At 43.5% G+C, this 17,930-nt stretch overlaps 1 protein-coding gene across 5 annotated transcripts in view; it reads left to right on the top strand.

The window, feature by feature from the left end:
* Nucleotides 1–17,930, top strand: part of FGF12 (fibroblast growth factor 12) — a 561,802-nt gene that overhangs the window by 285,223 nt on the left and 258,649 nt on the right. Inside the window, exon 1 of one of the 5 annotated variants that reach the window (XM_004745272.3) lies at nt 9,473–10,497. The exons of the other annotated variants lie outside the window; for them this stretch is intronic. Within the exon in view, the coding sequence (XP_004745329.1) occupies nt 10,299–10,497 (199 nt within the window). The 5' untranslated portion in view covers nt 9,473–10,298. Of the gene's footprint in view, nt 1–9,472; nt 10,498–17,930 lie in introns of those variants that run through there. 5 annotated transcript variants of the gene reach the window in all.

The following is a 17,930-nucleotide window of genomic DNA, read 5'->3' as shown; positions in this document are numbered from 1 at the left end:
AAGTTAAAATTAAATCAGTACACATTTACAGAGTATCTGCTCTACTGAAAGTACTGGATCCTTACAAGAACAGAAAATATAAGTCATGATTCCCTCTCCCAAATTCTATTTCTAATTTTATAAATCGATCGTACCGTACTTAGAATACTTTTTAATAATGAAGTCCCGTTATTTTAGTCAACGTTCCTTCCCTGCCTTTTGTCCTCAGCAAATAATAAATGCTTCTAGTTACTTATCTTTTAAAGGCCAGCTATGGCTATTTCCTTGTCTTGTGCACTTTTAGAGATGAGAGAAGAACTGTCAAAATGAGGAGGAAGGAATGGAATCTCTTTTCCCTTGCTGTGTTCTTAGTGTATTCAAGCAGCCAGAAAGAATTTCCTAGCTACTTTTAAAGAAGTCTCTTTGCTTCTGGTTTCTAGCTGATTACCTTATTTATGCATTATCTAGAATGGGCTGATGACCTCATGAGCTCTCTTCTAGCTCACACTATAAGTTTAAATACTAGTATCCTATCCAAAACACTACAAAAATATTATTACTCCTTCTTGTTTTAAATACTGTTTTTGTTTGGTTTGTTTGTTTTTAGAGAGTGAGAGGGAGGGAGAATCTCAAGCAAGGTCCACACCCAGTGCAGAGCCTGATGTAGGGCTTGATCTCATGACCCTGAGATCATGACCTGAGCTGACATCAGTGATCAGATGCCACCCAGACACCCCTTGTTTTAAATGCTGTTTAAAAAATACAATTTAAAAACATCATCTTTATACAATAATCTTATCCCTTTCTAGGTAACTGAACACCGAAATGCACATCCATCTATGTATCTATTTTGGCTTATATTTCATAAACACACAGTCATCTACACTAATGTCTCCTTGATTTCATCTTGCATATGCTGGATTAGTGGGCAAAATTATGCACAGGGGAATAGAGTTTTAGGTGAAAAATATTTTTAAGTGAATGAGAATTTTACTAAATGTTTTCATTAACTACTAAGCAGTTCTTGAATATTTTCTGTTTGCCTCCCCAGTATTCTGAAAGGAAGCTTGCTAAATATTTTTTACTTTTGTTTTGAGCAATTTTGCTTATCTTAAAATGTGAATTTAGATTTTTAGATGAAAGGTGCTATATTTCAGGGTGCCTGGGTGGCTCAGTAGGTTAAGCATCTGCCTTCAACTCAGGTCAAGAATCCAGGGTCCTGGGATTGAGCCCCTCCCCTCAGGGCTTCCTGCTCAGTGGAGAGCCTGCTTCTTCCTCTCCCTATGCCCCTCCCCCCTGGTTGTGCTCCCTGGAAGGCTCCTGTGGGTTCTCTCTCAGATAAACAAATAAATAAATATTAAGAAGAAAGAGACATCCAGCCAGCCATCTACTCATCGACTTATCAATTTACTCTGTCATTTATTCATTCACTCATACATACTTTTCTTTGTTTTAAAATTAGTGTTTTTTCTGATATATTATTTTAATTAATCTAGGTCTTATATAGTAGTCATAGTACAGGCAAATAAACTTAGGCTCAGGAAAAATTATTTACTCTTTATGAAAGTACAAATTATTTACTCTAAATTACATATCCTTTCTGCTTTACATTTTATTTTTAGAGAATTCTAAATATTTAGGACTAGAAGTGACCTTACTGGTCACCCTGTCCAAACTCCCGTTCCATCTTCTGATAGTTTTCCCTAACTGGTTTGTATATTTCAGTTATTTCCAATAGAACCATACTCCACATCAAATACTTATGAGTACAGGACCAGTGGGATCTTTCACTAATTGTTATTTTCATAGCACCCAGTGCTTAGTGCACACAGTGGACAAAAATATGAATTTCTTATAATTTTAATAGTACAGTTTGAGTGTCAGTCATGTGCTGGGTGCTGTAAGAGACTGCTATTTCAATGAGATCCAGTCCCTGAAAATTTGGGATCGGATCTAAAATTAGAAATGAGAGCAACTAGGAATGGTCCATGGAGAAAGCAGCTCAGTAAAGATGGCTGACAGCATGGATGTGAGGATTGTCAAGCCATTAAGGTCATTGTGATCATATTCTGAGAGTTTAAATATTGAGTACTTACTTTATTTGATGTCTTTGGTCTGTCTTTTCCTTATTGTTACGTTCTTTCTCTTCTGTGAGAATGAGTGTATGTGTGTGTATGAATGTGTGTGACACACACACACAGACACACACACAGAGAGAGAGAGAGAGAAAGAGAAAGAGACTGAAAAAGAGAACAATTGAAAGAGGTCAGAGCTAAGACTATAGACCTAAGTATGGGAAATGGGGGTTGCTCCGGGCAGAAATCTAGGTACTATGTTCCCTCTCAGGCTATCAGATTTTAACAGATGGGTTGAATTTAGGCAGATAAGTTTAAAGGGTTGTGATACAGCAAAATGATCAACTTGGAGATATGGAAGTTACCCCTGAGTTAGAGGAGTTTGTTTTTTTATATAAGAATAAGTGTTTCATTTTAACTTAAGATGGATAAATGGATGCATTTATTATTTCATTGATAAACTTATTCAATAATTTATTGAGCACCTGCTGTATACTAAATGCTATTTTAGGCACCAGAGATAGGAAAATAGACAAAGTAGACAATCTCCTTGTCCTTATAGGTTTTATATTCTTATGGGGCTCTTCCAGCTACATTTTCCTTCTAGAAGGAAGAGGTATCACTGGATCAGTGACAGTAGAAATTAGAAAGGGGCTAAAATGATGGTGAGTAGGTGGATACAGGCTTTCTAACATTCCCAGTCCAGCTGAGAAGGAAAATAACCAAGTGCCAACTATGAGGTTCAAGCCAAACCAATGTCTATTATTTAGGAACAGGAATGGAATAAGTGTAAATTTATCCTCTTATAAAATTTTTCTGTTTCCTATTTTGATTTAGTGTCCCTATAACTTTCTTAAGCAGCTCAGCTGGAGTTACTGAACAAAAGAGGAGGCCATACTCTCAGAACCAAAGGGTATTCTTCTCTCATGGCCAAGGGTGAGAAAGCCACCCCCTTAGCTCCAGGGCCCAGAGAGAAGTACAAGCTGCAGAACGAGAAGACATGGGACACTTCGGTCCCTTCCCATCCAATATCAAGTGTTTTCTTCAAGGTCACTTACCAGATGTGAAGCTCTGCTAGTGAGTACTAGAGGTTAGTGGATGGAAGGCAATTTAACATTCCCATTTTTTTATCTGTGATCTTAGTTAGGATGTGAGAGACATTGAGATCAGAAGGCCTGGATTAAACTCCTAGATCTTCACTCATCTGTTGTGTGACCTTGGGGGATGTCATCACTTATGAGAGTCTGTAAAACTGGGTTATTATTTTTCCCTTAACTTTCCTCTCAACGTTGTTGGGAGTCTCATTGAGTTAGTACACGCGAAGGCAATTTCTAAGCAGTAAAAGACTACGTAAATGCAAGTGACATTTGCTTTCTTATTTTGTCAATTTTATTACATGATTATAATTGTGCATGGTATCGTGTTTTTATTGACAAACAGTGTAACGCAGAGGATTAATGGGAAGCTTTGGAAATAAATTCCGTGTGTTAGATTTGAACTCTACCAATTCTTAACTGGGTGACCTTGATTAAGCAACCGAACCTCTTTGTGCCCCAGTTTCTTCATTTATAAAATGAGGATAATGACAGAACTTACCTCTTAGGTATTCAATGTGTATGAGGATTCAATGTGTCCCGAACTGCAGCGCACTTAGAACTGCAGGGTGCTTAGCATTGGCTCACATTCGTTGTATCTTATATTTCTCATCAAAACAGACATTCCTCGAAACATTGATAATTCCTCTACCTGGGCAATAAGGATACCACCCCCGAGCTGTGTCACGTAGAAGAATTAAATCTATTGTCTTTCCTATTTTGAGAAATGACTAAAACCAGACAAACATAGAACATGTAACAACTCAGTTGTTGAACTACTGGATAAAGAACCACAAATAGGGCGCCTGGGTGGCTCAGTGGTTTAAGCCGCTGCCTTCGGCTCAGGTCATGATCTCGGGGTCCTGGGATCGAGTCCCACATCGGGCTCTCTGCTCGGCGGGGAGCCTGCTTCTCTCTCTCTCTCTCTGCCAGCCTCTCTACCTACCTGTAATCTCTCTCTGTCAAATAAATAAATAAAATCTTTAAAAAAAAAAAAAACCACAAATAAATTTGTTGTATAAAGGAATCCACAAATTATTAGAAAGTAATTGTTTATTTGCTTTTGCCAACCTATTTTCACCAATACATCTGGCAGAGAAAAGCAGAAGTAAATGGAAATACTGCTCCTACATGGATTAAAATTCATGGAGAAAAGGTCTTCTGCCTGTCAAGCTTGCTGTGTCAGAGCCCTGTGAGCTCATAGTCCCCGAGCTTTGAGTCAGGGGCCTGATCTCAGAGCAGAATGGTACCTGAGCAGAGAGAGCTACACTCCTTTCTGTTCCTAACAGGGAAGGACATTGACAATTTTCCACTGATGAAAATTTTGTTTGCCATTACAATGTCAAGGTTAATCATTCATTTCAAGTAGATCCAGCCTTCATTACATACATCAGGTCCAGGAGTGAATGATGATGTATATGAATCACAAGGTAAGTTTTCCTGTTTGGGGATGTCTGGGTTTTATAGCAGGGACTTGATTTAAATGGATATTTTAATAACAGCATGCTCATTCTAATACTTTACATTATTATCACATCTTCTCTGAGCCTTGCAGCAGCCCAGTTCAATAGGTACTGCTAGTGTCATGATCACTGACCTGTCTTGCAAATGTGGTTTAGACAGATTAAATAACTTGTCCAGGAGCATACAGCTAGTAGGTTATTAAGAGTCAGATAAGATCATGATGGCATGTCCTGTAAGTTTGTTGAGGGCAGGAAGACTGTAGAGGATGTATTGAGTTCCCCTTGGTAACTGAAGCAGAGCCTTGGATGTACTCTGTGCTCAATTTAAGGTTTCAAGTGAATGACTACGGTGGTCCTCAGAGTTTGATGTGGGAGTTAGAAGGCTTGGTATGTGAATAAGAGAAAGACAATGTAATGTTCTGTGTTTTTTCCTTTCAAAATATGGAGATGATGAAGACTGTTCAGGTTTTGTTTGCTTGAGTGGAGGTCAGAAATATAAAATACAACTCCATAATTGTCCTTTCAATGTGTATCTGGCAACTTCCTCCAAAGTAGTTAAAACTGCTTCCACCCATGATGTCTTCAGAATTGCAAAGGTAAATTTGCAAGTTGTTCTTACAAAGAAAGATGGCATAAAAATCGAGGTATTTTTATCTCTGAGATATTGCCCTTTAAAAAACCAGATTGTTTTACCTAAATTATCAGTAGGCTGATTTAATCTCATTCCTGATGCCAAAATGCAAGGATACTGAAATGCCCTTATAACTGTAGAGAAGATTTTTGACCTTTAGTGGCCTGTTAGGAAAGTTATGAATTTCTGGATGTCAAAAAACTAACTTGGGGCGCCTGGGTGGCTCAGTGGGTTAAGCCTCTGCTTTCAACTCAGGTCATGATCTCAGGGTCCTGGGATTGAGTCTTGCATTGGGCTCTCTGCTCAGCTGGGAGCCTGCTTAACCCTCTTTCTCTCTCCCTGCCTCTCTGCCTATGTGATTTCTCTCTGTCTAATAAATAAATAAAATCTTAAAAAAAAAAAAAGAATACTTAAGAGTTGGTAAACAAAATGCCACAGGAAAAGGTTTTAGGGTGTTTAAAACAAGCAAACCTACCTAACTTAAGCAATGCTTCTGAGCTAAACAGCCGTGTGCATGGATCCTAGATAACTTCTCAAAGGTCCGGAGACTTACCTCTTCCTCTCCTTGGGGAAATGGAGTCAATAAAGTAAAGGATGCCGAGGATGACTTCCAGGGCTAAGCAGCTACACAAGTACTCTGACAACAGCTGCAGGAGTGCAAGTGCACGAGTAGTCTTTGTTGTCTAATCGAAATCAGAAACACTGCTTTCTTTTAATAGAGATCTAAAGACAGGAATAGTGTCACTCTCACAAAGCTCCCATTTGTTGTTTTGATTTTGTTCCTTAAATGCCTGACTTGACACTGGCATGTCAAGACAGAGAGAACTTCAAACACGTGTTGTCTGCATTTTCACCTCCTGCCCCATCCACCCTCTTCTGTCCTGTGCCACTCCACTGGTTACCCTCTGCGTCAGAACATCTTCATTTCCCGTAAACCTACAGAAAAAACCCAACACAGTCAAAGATTAGAGAACACCCATCCTCTTCCCAGACTCTTCTTTTGGGGGGTTGGGTGGGGTGGGTGGTGGGAATACCAGGACTGCAATTTGATAGAAGTGCTAGATTTGGAGAGTCTGGGTTGATTTCTTCCTTCTAGTATTATCTACATTGTGTGCGTGTGTGTAAAAGTCAAGCTTTGACACGTGAAAAACTTGTTAAAAACTCAAATTCCTGGCCTCTTCTTAGAGACTTGTGCTTCAGGTTCTGAGAAACCATCAGGAATCTGCATTTAAAAAAAGCATCTCAGAAGAGTATCATGCATTTTCTTAAAAAAAAAAAAAAAAACAAACAGTCATCATCTCTTTCACTCGTTTGGCATTTTCCAGTTTTCAAAATGCTTGCACATACATATTCAGTTCTGTGAGGTAGATGGGACTGATTATTCTCATTTTGAGGATAAGAAACTCCAAGTTTAGCAATGATTTCCTCATGGCCTCACTACACACCCCTCGCTTGCCCATCTCCCTGTATTCCTCACCTTAGCTGACCTTTTTCCTTTTGGGTATTGAACTGCAGGAGGCCAGGAACCCCCAAAGCCAGCCAGTGCTATCTGTGTCTGCCTTCCTCAAGAATGAGGCAAGTCTTCTGGTAGCCAAGGAGGGAAAATGATTTTATTGGTAAAATGTGAACATTTCCCTAATTGACAGTGTCACTAATTGATTTTAAGTAATTCCTCTTGCCCTATTGGGATGCATTTTCAAAAATGTATTCAGCTTCAGTTTTGGAGAAGATTTGTATGTGTGTGTTTGCATGTGTCTTTTTCACCTCTCTAGTTCTGCATGGTTAGAATCCCAAGTTCACTGTCGTTATTCAGTCACATTGACTGCTGCAGGGGATTGTGTGCTGTGTAGAGAGTTGGGATTCCCCCCTCTCAGGGTTCCTTGCTTGTTGAATTCTCCTCCTAGCTGTGGGGCTCCTAAAGCCCCTTATGTCAGTGTTGTGTCCAGCAGCACCATGAAATATCCAGGCCCCCAAACACCGAAGGGTTGTTTGACACAGTGCTCAGAGGCCTCAGTCCTTCTCCTTGCGTAAGTGAATCTCTGCTAGGTTTTTGCCCACATCTGGAGAGTTCCTGCCCCCACTTCTCAGGATCCCCTATCCATTTCTAGTAGCTTCCAGGTCTGCGTGTTCCTTGCCCTCTCTTAGGATGTTTTGAACATATATGTGTTTCTCTTGGAAATCATCCATTTAATCTTCTGGCTCTACCCGTGATGCTTAGTGGAGAGACGGAAGGGGCAGGATTATCTGAAGACAAGTTGAAGAGAGATTATAAGTGTAACTAATAGTCACATCCAGACCATAGCACAAATGGAAGGTGACTACTTTACATTTCCAAATCTTTCATGCTGCCTTTCAACTTGGGTGACAACATCTTCTCGCTGAGTTTTCTGTAATGCCCCTCTGCCATCACAAGCATCCTGGAGACCTGACTGCACCCCAGAGCTGGTTGTTGACTGCCCTTGCCCACAGTCACCCTCTCACCCCTCCCGCATTCTCCTCTCTGTGCAGGGCGCTCACTTGATCCCTTATTTTAAGGGTAGAACCTGCTCTGCAGCTTTCTGGATAGAACCAAGAAAACTGGGTTTCAAGGATGCAGAAGCACTTCATCCTGTTACAAAATGAGCTGAAGGTGGGGCTCAACATAGGGCCCAAAAGGTCATTGTTACTTTCTGAAGTGTCCACTGCCTGCCTTCCTTAACAGAGAATTCTGTCTGCCCCAGCTTGTGGGAGAGAGGGCGGCTGCTTTCCCTCAGCTCCTTCTCTCCTAACCCCTTCTTTGTGCACTCAGGGTCCTTTAACCGGCCCGTGGTTGTGTTTTTCTCTTGGGGGAGGGATGGGACAGAACAGACCCGAGCTGCAGTTCCTTCACTCTGCCTCTGAGAATTTCTCATCCAAACCTCAATCACGTAGGATTGCGTAGAGAGGAGAAAAGGGGAAAGACGGAAGACGGAGAAGGGGGAGAGGGGTGACGGGAGGGAGGGAGAAGAGAGTCTGGGAGCAGAGGGCGCCCGGGAGGGGAGGAGAACCCGAGCGCGCAGCGCTTCCCTGCGCTCCGGGAGCCCGACCCCCGGCCCTACCCCACCCGGGCGCTGTCAAGCCCTTGGGCGGGTGGGCGAGCTGTGCCGGAGGTACTCCGGCGACCGCCGGCTCTTCATTCCACCCTCCGTCTCCGTGGCTGTCGTCCCCGCCTAGAGTTTCCTGCGGCGCTAGCGCTCCAGCGGAGCGAGCCTGCTGGGCGGCGGCGGCGGCAGCGGCGGCGCCCGGGAGCCAGTGAGGCTTGGCGCGCCCAGAGCCTTTGCCCATGAATGGGACTCCGCCCTGAGCGCCCCCTCTGGGGCCTGGGGAGGCGGCGGCGCGGCGGCTGGGGGCGCCCCGCTACCCCGCAGCTCTGAGCGGCCACCCGCGCAGCAAGTTGGGCGAGTTGGCGGCAACCCGCACCTGCTCCCTGGCCTTGACCCCAGAGTCTGCGTCCGGCTCCGGGGGCGCGCTCCACAGCCTCCCGCCGTCGTCCCGGACGGCCTGGGGGCCCCGCCTGCGCTCCCAGCGCCAGACCATGGTGGGCAGCTCAGGGCCGGAGCCGCAGCAGCCTCGAGCCGACGTCGCCCGCAGCCAGCCCCCGCCCCGCCCGAGCCGACGCGCGGGGGTTCGCAGCGCGCCGGTCACTTCCTTCCTCGGCCGGGATGGGCTGCGCGGGAGCGAGTGATCGACCTCGCGTCCGGCGGGTAATCCCCATCTGATCTGCTGCCTGCGAGCTGCGGACTGCCGGGCCGCGTGAGCCTGGGGGGCCCGGGCACCGCGGCGATGACCTGATCCCCAGCCCACCAGGGCGCCCCCTCCTTCCCTCTTCCCTCGCTCCCTCTGAGCCTGTGCGGAGACCGGCTCCGTGCGGCGGCACCGGGCGGACCATGGCGGGGAGCTCGAGTTAAGGCGTGTGGGCGCCGAGCTGGAGAGGACACCTTCGGCATCGCTGCCTTTTGAGGGGGCTTATTTAAACTACTGAGTCATTCCAGATTTAGGATTCCCTAAATAATCACCAACTGTGCCCGTCTTGTGCCAGAAAGCGAGCAGAAAGAGCAAGAGCGCCCGCTCTTGGGACCCCGCGCATTCCCGGCGCTCGCCTCTCGCGGGTTTCTCCCCGAGGGGTGCTTGGCCCTCGAGGATCTCCCTCCCTCCGTCCCTCCCTCCTTCCCCGTCCCTCCTTCCCTCCCCCTCCCTCTCCTCCCGCTCTCATCGCAGCGCTGCTGGCGGGGAGTCGCGCGCACCGCAGCTGGAAACAGCTGCCCCCGCCCCGCGCCCCTACCCCGACTCCGGCTCACGGCTCCCACTTCACGCCTCTCGGAATTCCAGAACTCCGGCGGCCGGCCTCTGGAGAACCGCAGCCGGCGCGATGCATTCCGTAGACCTCACCCAGCCGGGACGGACCTCCTAATCTCCAGAACTGCGGGCCGCAGGGAGTTAAATTGCTGCCTTCCTCTCCTTCTCTCTGGCGGTTGGTGGCTTGTTTTCTAAAGGAACGTTTTATTCACTTTTTAGTATTTTCTACCGGGGGCTCGCTACCCGCCTCGGTCCGGACTCTGCTTTGTAAACGGGTTTTATATGTATGTATGTGTAGATATACTTTGGACACCTTACAACGCTTGCGCCTCTCCAACGGGGGCACGGCTTGTTGTTTTGGACATCCTTCTTACCCTTCCACTTGGTACTCTGAACGCAGTGTGACCAAACTCCCCACTGCCCCTCGGATGCGGATCGCCGTGGGGTGCAAGTTTGGGGTGCAAGAGTCTAGTTAACTGGAAGGCCTGGGACCGCCCCGCCCCCGCTGCCAGCGGTTGGGGAAGTTTACATCTGGATTTTCACACATTTTGTCGCCACTGCCCAGATTCTGACTAACCTTGTGGGCGTCGGGTTTTCAGTACTGCAGCCTCCTCAAATATTAGCACTGCCTCCCCGCGCCTGCCCTGTCCCTCCAGGCCGCCGAGGTCCTGCCCTCGCCCCGGTGGAGCGCGATCCCGAGGGCGCAGTGGAGCCCGGGGCCTGGGGCCCGCGCTGAGCAGCTATGGCTGCGGCGATAGCCAGCTCCCTGATCCGGCAGAAGCGACAGGCGAGGGAGTCCAACAGCGACCGGGTGTCGGCCTCCAAGCGCCGCTCCAGCCCCAGCAAAGACGGGCGCTCCCTGTGCGAAAGGCACGTCCTCGGGGTATTCAGCAAAGTGCGCTTCTGCAGCGGCCGCAAGAGGCCAGTGAGGCGGAGACCAGGTCAGTAGAAGCCCAGGCGGTGGGCTCCCCAGAGCTGACACCTCTCTACCCTTTTGCAAAGCACCTGGGGGCACCCACCAAAGGGAACCAGGATCCCCCTGGCTCCATTCTGGCCCCTGCTCCCTTAATTTCCAGACGTCTCTCTCTCAGTCACCCTCTGTCAGTTAATAGCTTCTTGTCCCATATTCAGGAAAACACTTTGTATCTCGATGAAACCACAGTTTGACTAAGATGAGAGCTACATGTATAGATGCTCCTGGTCCCATAAAGCCTGTAGAATCCTTGAGGAAGCGACCATCTCATTCATAGTCTCTCTCTCATCCATCCATTTATCCATCCATACAGTGCTTATACTGCCTGCTGAGGACCCTAATGTAAATAAACCTTCTTCCCTCTATCTCCCATAACGTTTAGCATAGTTCTGGACACAGACACTTAGTAGACACCAGATGAATTTAATTTTTTTCTTTTTCAAACTCTTCCCCCAGGAACACATGATATTGCATCTTTCAGACATTCCGATGGATTCTCACTTCCCCGCTTTCCTGCATGCCCCTTCACTTCATTTTACACAGACTTCTTTTTCCTGTTCTCTTCCTCCAGGACTCTCCTGGTTTCCCAGATTCTGCTCATTAAGTTTTCTGCCCTATTGCTCCCATCCTTTGCACACTCACACTTTCTTTTGGGACATTAAGGAAACAACATAGTATCTGCAATTTGGCCCAAGGGAGTGTGAAAAGAACCACAAAACTTTGGACTTATCAGAGATTTTCTTGTTAAGGCCCTTCTGAAGTTGATTCTCCTCTTTGTAAAGGCACATGGTTAGTCTCCATTGTGATCTTTATTTACAAAGGGAAAGTGGATACCTTGAGTTTCAGGATGCTTATTCCCACCTCAAACCAGGCCAGCTTGAGAGAATGAAAGCGAAATTGCCCAGATTTGTCCTTCCACCAGACTTTGTTGATCCTCTCTGGGTGTGGCCTTCTGGGTCCTTTGCAATCTAGAGGTACTCTCCTCTTGGTGTGGTCAACTGAAAGGAAATACGGCCTAGAAAGCTTGCTCAGAGATCATTTGACTGGTTTAGGTTAGCATCTTTGCAATTCTGTGATGCACTCCTGGGTTCCAGGAATGAAACATGGGCTAGGGTCATTGGGTTGAGGAAAACATTTGGAAAGTGTGGATCAGTGAAGCTCAGAATTAGCTTAGAAATTTATGGTTAAGTCTTATGAAGAAAACATCTCATTTTCATTTTTCCCATGGGTTTTCATGACACGAGTCACTTCACAGTAGACTCCTCTCTGTGTTGTTGATCAAATAGTAAATTTCGGGAGTAAGCGAAAAGATTGTGATCCCAAGGCAAGAGCTACTAAATCTCTTTCAGTTTACATAAAATTGATCTAGCCTATTAATTTCATAAAGTGAAGCTTTCTATGAAATCTAGGGTTCAATATTTATAGAATATATAATTCTTTTAGGGGAAAATAAAATCCCTTGCATTGTTGTGCAGGGATCATTTGGGGGTCATCTTCTCTAAGGGCTTATGTGGTCTAAAAGGAACTTCAAGGTTCTGAATTCAATGTAACTCTTATATTTCAGTCATTGAAGTATGTTTTGTATTCCAGTTGAGATAATTAAGTGATAATTGTGAATAGATCCCTCAGCCCCCTCAGTTCTAAACAAGGCAGTAAAAATAATAGGTGGGTGATACTTGTGAATGGATGAGCTGAACTCACTTGATCTTTGTGGAAGTCGATCTGGACATGAACCATTTGCAGGGTTTAATTTTCCATGAGGGACATTACTTCCTGTGGTCCTTTCCTTAGCATCTCACTAGAAAACAGAATTTGAGAGAATTGCTGAGTTTATTGTTTTCTTCAGTGTTCACTTAATCGGCTCCTCTTTTTCATATACTTAGTGTACATCTTGGAAGAAAGAATCCTGGCTGGTGACCTCTTTTGTTTAGCTGAAGTCTCACAATAATGTGGCTGAGAGATCCCAGGCCCCATGCGAGGCCCACGGGTGTGCTCTGTACACCCGCATTTCAGTCTGGTCTGAAGCTTAGCTTAGAAGAATGGGGGTATGGGATGTGGAAAAAGATTTGGAAAGATGTTAGTGTGCTATTATCGCTACTAACAAAGCCAAATAATTAGTCTGTTGATTTGCTGTCAGCAACCATGATTCACATAGCATGGGATGAGCCTATTTATAGAGAGATAGCGCCTTCCACATCTCAATTCCAGAGAGGATTCTTAAACTGGATTGGGAGGAAGTTGCTAAACACCGAAAAGAAAAGCTATTTGAGGGAACCTGTTTTATAAGCATTTGATGTTACCTTCACGTAATAGTTGAGTTATTCTTGAAATCACTTGCCCTTCTAAGCCATACACTAATGAACTATAAACTGAGTCACAAATGGTAAGAAAGTGGTGAAATGGAATCACTTGGCCTGATAAAGAATTTCCACTCTGGAATTCTATCGTTGAGACACACATTCCATTGAGCAGACTCTCCAAGGGAATGAAGCTGAGGCAGTGAAACTAAATCCGATGTTGGATGGGAAAGGCCACAGTTGTTTTTCTGATTTCATGGCTGATATATTGTCTCTCAATTTCTTGTCTTCGTTCACCAAGTTCTGATATGTATAAGGTTGAAACTTTATAAATACAGTGGAAATATGGAAATCACATAGTAAAGGTTTCAGACTTCAAAATCATGCATGATATTGCACAATTAAAAGATGAGAGGTGATAGTGCAGGCCTCACATCACACGATTCCAGCGTCATGGTGCACATCAGATGCTTTAATGATGCCATCCCGGGAGCATAGTGTGGTGGCTTCTCCTGGGATGGTGCAGCAAACACCTGGCTTAGATGACAAAACCTAGAATCAGGGCAAGTTGGTGGTTTATAGAAGGTTATGTAGCTAGATTGGGGCAAATTTGGGACTAGAACTAGATCTCGTTGATTTATCTTGCCTGTGGTCTTCACAACACAACACTGATGAAAGATGTATAAGAAAACTGGGTGCCCATGGGTGCCTGGGTGGCTCAGGTGGTTGAGTGACTGCCTTAGGCTCAGGTCATGATCCTGGAGTCCCTGGATTAGGCTCCCTGCTCAGTTGGGGTGGGGGGGTCGGCTTCTCCCTCTGAACTTCCCCCTCTCTTGCTCTCTCATTCTCTCTCTCAAGTAAACAGATAAAATCTTAAGAAAAAAAAGAAAAATGGGTGCCCTCTATTAAAGGATGGAAGTAATTTTGTAGATTTTGCATTTGTTTTTACCATTAGGGATGGCAGCTGCTGTTGTTACTTTTGTTATTGTTGTTATTATTATTATTATTTTGTAATTAGAACAGGAATAGTGCAGAGTACAGGAGGTAACTGGTAGAAAGTGGTATAGGATAAATTAGGCAATTAGCGTTCTAAAATGACCATCCTATAGCAAGCATGCATTGTAGCAATACACCGAATAGTGAGGACACACAGACAGCGCAGGAATAGGTAGTTCCTTAGACACTGCGTGGATTGTATGTAGCTCTTTGGAAATGAGATGTTGTAGACCTTGAACCAGCAAGTTGACTGAAGTCATCAAACCATAAAAAAGCCTTTAGAACATTTGTGTTTGTGTACTTTGTGATAAAAAGGGAGCATTTTTGTGGTTGTTATTTGAGTCATTTTTTATGTGTGGAACATCTGTACGGGCCAGGTCTGCTGAAAATTTTGCTAACATGTTGCCACCACTTTTTTTTTTTTTTTTTTTTGCTGCATTTAGGCTGCTAGTATATGCATGTGAACTACACAGGTCATTGATTTCCAACGTTCTTTCTACTTTGAGTAGAAACACCTGTGCAAGTGGTTGACTCCAAAAGCATTTGTTTTGATTCAAGTTACTGAAGGTAATGGATAGCATTCACAATCAAGAAAGGGAAAAGTGTTCACTCTACTCCCAACTCTCAGAATGTTGGAGAGGCCATGAACCTTGGAAATCATCCAGTATCACTCTTGTATTTTTCAAATGAGACCCCTCTGGAAGGCAGAGTAGAGATAAGCCTAAACCTATGTATTTTATGTGATTTTAACATTTTTATTATTTTTCTATATCATTTAATTCCTTCCTTTAAACCAACGCAAAAAAAAAAAAATAAAAAATAAAAGCAATCAGGAAAAATTCCTAGCCTAAAAAACATTAGATATTTTGTATGACTTAAGTATTTGGTTTCTTAGGCCCCTCCCTTTTAAAAGTAATAGAGTGTTTTTACACTGAGTGGGTAAAATAAATCAAATAAGTGGTTATATGTTTTAGTAAATTTTGTTGCTTTCATTTATCTTATTTTTCTGAACCCTTATTTCTGCTTTTATAAAAACTGTGGTTATTCAAAATATTTTAGTACCCTTCCATCTTGTTTTGGTAGATGTATAGAATTTACCAGCACACTTACTCAACATTTTACTGTCAAACACATACTTTTACATAGATGAAGAAAACATTACAGAAAATAAAAACTTCAGTGAGAAAATTGATGAAAAAGGGGAACTAATGCTTAATCATGGGATCTATGGAACGTAAATTAGATTTTTATAAATTGAAATACTTTTGGTCAATATATAGATCAACAATAGTTTCAGTATGACAGGTGATACTTTACATTTATAGCAAGTACTTTTATTGTATTTTCTTCTTAAAAAGTCTGACAAATGTCTCAACTACAAAATTGGACTAAATAAATGCTATTTGGCTTGATGTCTGTTAAAACAAAACAAAACAAGCTTTTCTCTTTAGAAACCCACCCTAGGATTTGAACTGATATTTGTGTGTGTGTGTGTGTGTGTGTGTGTGTGTGTGTGTGTGTGTTTTAATCCTATTTTCTCTACAGCAGTGCATTCTCCTCAACAAATTAAGTTTCCATTGTAAGAACATTTTAAAATAGCAGGTACTGTGATCTCTTGATTTCTTTCATCCTACAGAGATCTCATCAAGCCATAACTCAGATTAAGTCTTTAAAGTTTTAATGAAGTTGATATTCTTGAACAGAATTAGAAAAACAATGGACACGGGAAATGAAGCAGTCTCTGTATTTGAGGAAGAAATAGGAATTTTTTTTTTTTTGAAATAGGAATATTTTGGAAGATCTTTAGAAAATAAAGCTTTGGCTCATAAAATTATATGTAGGAAAAAGTACTGGCCTTACGGGTATAGCACCACATTGCTTCTGTTCTTGGTGAGAGCATATTTATACATGAGTACTACAATGTGGATTTGGTTTGGGACATTTGTTAATAATAGTTACTTTTTTCTCTTCTCTTCCTTGAGTGCTTCATCAAAATGTGTTTGCTATTGACTTTTCCTCCTAGAGTTATTATAGATTTTATGAGGACTCTCAAAGATAACCACATTAGACAGAGACGACCCAGTTAATTTACTACATTTTGGATTCTATCTGATGGCCTACCCCTCAAACCATGGAGTTTTACCTGTTCTCTAAAGAAAGATCCACCATATCTAAAGGGCTCTCAAGCCAAGGCCACCTTCTAAGTGCCTATAAAAAGGAGAAGGCTTAGATACAAAATGTCTGTAAATGAATCCTATATAATGATAACTTTTAACAATGGCAGTTAATTTGACTATATGACTTTAGGATTTACAGTTTCTTCACAGCTCTTGCCCCTTTGGTTCTTATAGCAATTCACTGATAATGGTTAGCCCTATCTTCGTTATAAGAAAACTATGTTTCAAAGTGGCAGGGGGACTTGCCCAGGTTCCTGGAGGCAGGAAGTGGCTAAGCTGTCACATGACTCCTACTCTCGACCCTGCAGGTCATCTCTCTTTATCTTTACTATCTTGAGCTTTTTAACAAGGCTGACTGTGATTGACTCAATTTGACTGTAATCCGGGAAACTCTTCTTGGGCGAGTCAGAGAAAGAGTTCAAGGAAATGTGGAGTGTGATGATAGGTTTGCTTTGCTCTGTGTGTGATCTAGAGCTCCCAGAGAGGATCTCGAGTGAGGAGGAGGCTTGAAGTCCAAAGACTGGTGGCTGGTTATTATGTACTGGTCCCAGGCTCCTGGCGGGGCTGTCTCTCTGCATGCCCCAGAGATGTCAGGGGGTGTCACTTGGGGCACCCAAGGCCTCACTGGGAAACTTGGGTCCAGAGGGGCAGGCTTTCTTGACTCTAAGTGTAAACAATTGCTTCAGATGTTTACGAATGTAAAGAGGTTAATACCAAGGTCAGGAGAGCCCTGTAGGATTTAGTCTGCCCTGTCTTTTTTTGCCTTGGCTTTTCTTGTCTTTTTAGTTACTGTTTAAGTGATGAGGTAGCAGAGTGATTACGTACATGGACTTTGGTGTGGGCTCTGAATTCGAATTCTGGATATATTATTTGTAAGAACTTGAGGTAACGTTGTCAATATCTTTGAACCTCTATTTGCTGATTTGTAAAATGGAGGTATTATCATTTAAGCTGAGTTCTGAAGGATAGGGCAGGCAAAGAGGGATGGAAGAATGTTAAAGGCAGAAGAGAACAACTTTCTCGTGAAGATTGGGGCGAGAGGGAATTGAGTATAGATTGAATAATGAGAGCAAGGGGTACAAGTAATGTTGGAAAACCTAGCAAGGGCTGAGTTGTGAGGGATTTTGTATTTTATTTGATTCAAAAGATTTTATGTATTTATTTGACAGACAGAGATCACAAGTAGGCAGAGAGACAGTGGGAGAAGCAGGCTGCCCGCTGAGCAGAGAGCCCAATGTGGGGCTCAATCCCAGGACCCTGAGATCATGACCTGAGCTGAAGGCAGAGGCTTTAACCTACTGAGCCACCCGGGCGCTCCAGGGTTTTTGTATTTTAATCTAGGATCCATAAGAGTCAGAAATAGGGGCTGATACAATGTGACTTGCGTAGTTAAATGGACACTGTGGCTTTGGAGAAGAGAACAAATTGCAGCAGAGCCAGAGTGGGAGTTAAGGAATCAGAAGGAGGCCAGGGCATAAGTCTGGGCCAGCAGTTCTCAAAGTCTGGTGCAGAGGCCCTGGGAGCTCCTTGAAAACCTTTCAGTGGGTCCACATGTTCAAAATTATTTTCATAATACATTTCCTAATACTGATTATTTACCCTTTTCATTCTGTCACAAGTGTCCAGTGGAGTTTTCCAGAGATTATATAATATATCCACAACCATTGGGAAAGGTTATTGAAATTTTCCTCCCTTTTCTACCACGTATCTGGGTAAGGCCAAGTTTTCTTTATATTCTTCAACCACAACAACATATTGCAAGAGATTAAATGCAGAAGCACTCTAAGAATCCAGGTGATTTCTGTTAAGCCAGGCATTTAAAATATTTGTAAGCCTACAAACTACTTTAAAAAAAATTATTTTGGGAATTATAGTTATGTTTTATTTAAACACATTATATTATTGATATTTTAGTGGGCTTATTATTTTTA

This window comes from Mustela putorius, unplaced genomic scaffold (assembly GCF_011764305.1).
Source record: "Mustela putorius furo isolate JIRA1106 unplaced genomic scaffold, ASM1176430v1.1 tig00003834_pilon_pilon_pilon, whole genome shotgun sequence".
Lineage (NCBI taxonomy): Eukaryota > Metazoa > Chordata > Mammalia > Carnivora > Mustelidae > Mustela > Mustela putorius.
Note: the sequence above shows the minus strand (reverse complement) of the source record. Positions and strands in the feature narration are given on the sequence as shown.